The 2,708-nt window shown below is 33.5% G+C and overlaps 1 protein-coding gene across 1 annotated transcript; it reads left to right on the top strand.

Annotated features, from left to right (window-relative positions):
• Positions 1-1,278: 1,278 nt before the first annotated feature.
• CBG23923 lies at positions 1,279-2,699 on the top strand (the record flags this gene model as incomplete). The annotated part of the gene is made up of 4 exons (XM_002647938.1): positions 1,279-1,380; positions 1,613-1,713; positions 1,981-2,158; positions 2,301-2,699. The coding sequence occupies 4 exons, from the start codon at positions 1,279-1,281 to the stop codon at positions 2,697-2,699; spliced, it is 780 nt and encodes a 259-aa protein (XP_002647984.1).
• Between the last annotated feature and the right edge of the window lie 9 nt (positions 2,700-2,708).

Genomic DNA, 2,708 nt, shown 5'->3' with positions numbered 1-2,708 from the left:
CGGAAAAAATAGAGAAAGAAAAGAAGCCCGAAATTTTCTCCAAAACGATGTGTCAATGTCTAAAACTCTGTGGGTGTATGTGTGTCAAAAATGTTACATGTAGCAAAAAAGTGCCATTTTTGAGTTGTGCCGCCGCTTTTCTCTCTCTCTCTCTCTCTCTCTCTCTCTCTCTCTCTTTCTCTTTCTCTTTCCATATAAGACGTTTAGAGATTGAGACAAAAAATCCGTGGCTCAATTTCTCCTTTTTCTCACCTACTCGGTTTTTTTTTTGCTTTTGCTACTTTCATAGGAAATGGAGAGAGAGAGAGAGAGAGAGAGAGAGAGAGAGAGAGAGAGAGAGAAAGAGAAGACGTGAAAAATATATAAAACAACAAAGATATCGGATTTCAGGGTAAAGAACCTGAAGAGGAATGAAAATCTCAAATAACTTTTCCAGATTTTTCAAAAATCGGATTTTCAGAAATTTTGGGAATCGGGAAAAATTGTAGATTTCTCACTTGAAAATGTCCTTAAAGTGTGAAATTCAAGCCTATTTCTCTCTTTTTTTAAAAGAAATTCGAGCCTCCAAAAATTTTCTTTTTGCCCAATTTTCTCACTTTTAGAGCATTTTTGAAATGGCTCTTCTTGGAGCACAAAAAGAGCCAAAAGATTGAGTTTTCAAACTTCTTTTTGTTGTCTTGGATCCCAAGGGAAAGAGCACCTAGATTTTTTTTTGAAAAATAAAGTTTGAGAACTGAGATTGATGAGATTGGACTGAATGGTCTAGAAAACCGATTTTTTTAGAAAGGTAGGCCATCGAGAGAGGTTCAGATTTATTTTGCAGTTTCAGAATTTCAGAATCTGAGAATCTGAGAATTTCAGAATTTTAGAATTTCAGAATTTCAGAATTTCAGAATTTCAGAATTTCAGAATTTCAGAATTTCAGAATTTCAGAATTTCAGAATTTCGGAATTACTGGACTTCAGAATCTCAGAATTTCAGAATTTCAGAATTTCAGAATTTCAGAATTTTAGAATTTCAGAATTTCAGAATTTCAGAATTTCAGAATTTTAGAATTTCAGAATTTCAGAATCTCAGAATTTCGCAATTTCAGAATCTCAGAATTTCTGGACTTCAGAATTTCAGAATTTCAGATTTTCAGAATTTTTGAATTTCAGAATCAGAAGTTGTATAGAAGAAGACGTTCGGGAAGAAAAGTAAAAAAAAGCAAAAAAGAAAAAAAGGAGGGAGAATGATTCAGAATGCAAAAGCTTTAGAAAAAAGAAGAAAGAAAACAAAATGATGTTTGCCATGTTCCTTCTATTCTTCAAACATGGAAAAGCGGACAAAAAATATTTAGTAATGTTTCTTTTTTTCCGTACAAACATTTTACGATTTTTAGTAAGGTGGAGCAAAATAACAGTCAGAAAACATTCGTATATTTTAGAAAGTACATTTTTTGATTTTCTGAAAAAATGGAAATCGTAGTGAAAATACAAAAAATGGAGCTTAGAGTCAACAGACTTTTTAGAGATTCAGAGATTCAGAGATTCTGAAATTCTGAAATTCTGAAATTCTAAAATTCTGAAGCTCTGAAATTCTGAATTGATTCTTCAAAGTTCGAGTACTTCAGAGCACGAAAAGCAAGAAACAGGAAAAGACAGATGACAAGTGGACAGCTGACAGAAAAAAAGTATGGTGGAAAGCAAAAAAAAATCTGAGCAGCACTTTTTTGTGAGTAGGTGAGATGTGCTCATTGAGCACAAAGAAGAGAAGGGTTGGAAAGGGAAAATGAGAGATAGAGAGACATAAAAGATGGAACTTTTTTATTCTGAGTAGGGGCATCTGAAGACGTCACTTTTTCTGGAGGGGAGAGTATAACGAATTTTTGATATGGTAAAAATTGGGAAAAGATTTTTCGGATGTTTCAATTTTTGAGATTCGAATTCAAAAGTTTTCGAAAATCAAAAATTCTTAATTTTCGGAACTTGAGAATCTCAGGATATCAGAATCTCAGAACCTCAGAATTTCAGAATCTCAGAATCTCAGAATCTCAAAATCTCAGAATCTTGGAAGAACAGAGTCTCAGAATCTCAGAATCTTGGAAGTTCAGAATCTCAGAATCTCAGAATCTCAGAATCTTGGAAGATCAGAGTCTCAGAATCTCAGAACCTTGGAAGTTCAGAATCTTCTAAATTCAGAATTTCAGAATCTCAGAATCTAAGAATCTAAGAATCTAAGAATCTAAGAATCTAAGAATCTAAGAATCTAAGAATCTAAGAATCTAAGAATCTAAGAATCTAAGAATCTAAGAATCTCAGAATCTCAGAATCTCAGAATCTCAGAATCTCAGAATCTCAGAATCTCAGAATCTCAGAATCTCAGAATCTCAGAATCTCAGAATCTCAGAATCTCAGAATCTCAGAATCTCAGAATCTCAGAATCTCAGAATCTCAGAATCTCAGAATCTCAGAATCTCAGAATCTCAGAATCTCAGAATCTCAGAATCTCAGAATCTCAGAATCTCAGAATCTCAGAATCTCAGAATCTCAGAATCTCAGAATCTCAGAATCTCAGAATCTCAGAATCTCAGAATCTCAGAATCTCAGAGTCTCAGAATCTCAGAATCTCAGAATCTCAGAATCTCAGAATCTCAGAATCTCAGAATATCAGAATCTAAGAATCTAAGAATCTATGAATCTAAGAATCTCAGAATCTAAGAATCTCAG

This window comes from Caenorhabditis briggsae (assembly GCF_000004555.2).
Source record: "Caenorhabditis briggsae AF16 supercontig from assembly CB4, cb25.NA_064, whole genome shotgun sequence".
NCBI lineage: Eukaryota > Metazoa > Nematoda > Chromadorea > Rhabditida > Rhabditidae > Caenorhabditis > Caenorhabditis briggsae.
The sequence above is the reverse complement of the archived record's forward strand: the minus strand, read 5'-3'. Positions and strand labels throughout refer to the sequence as shown.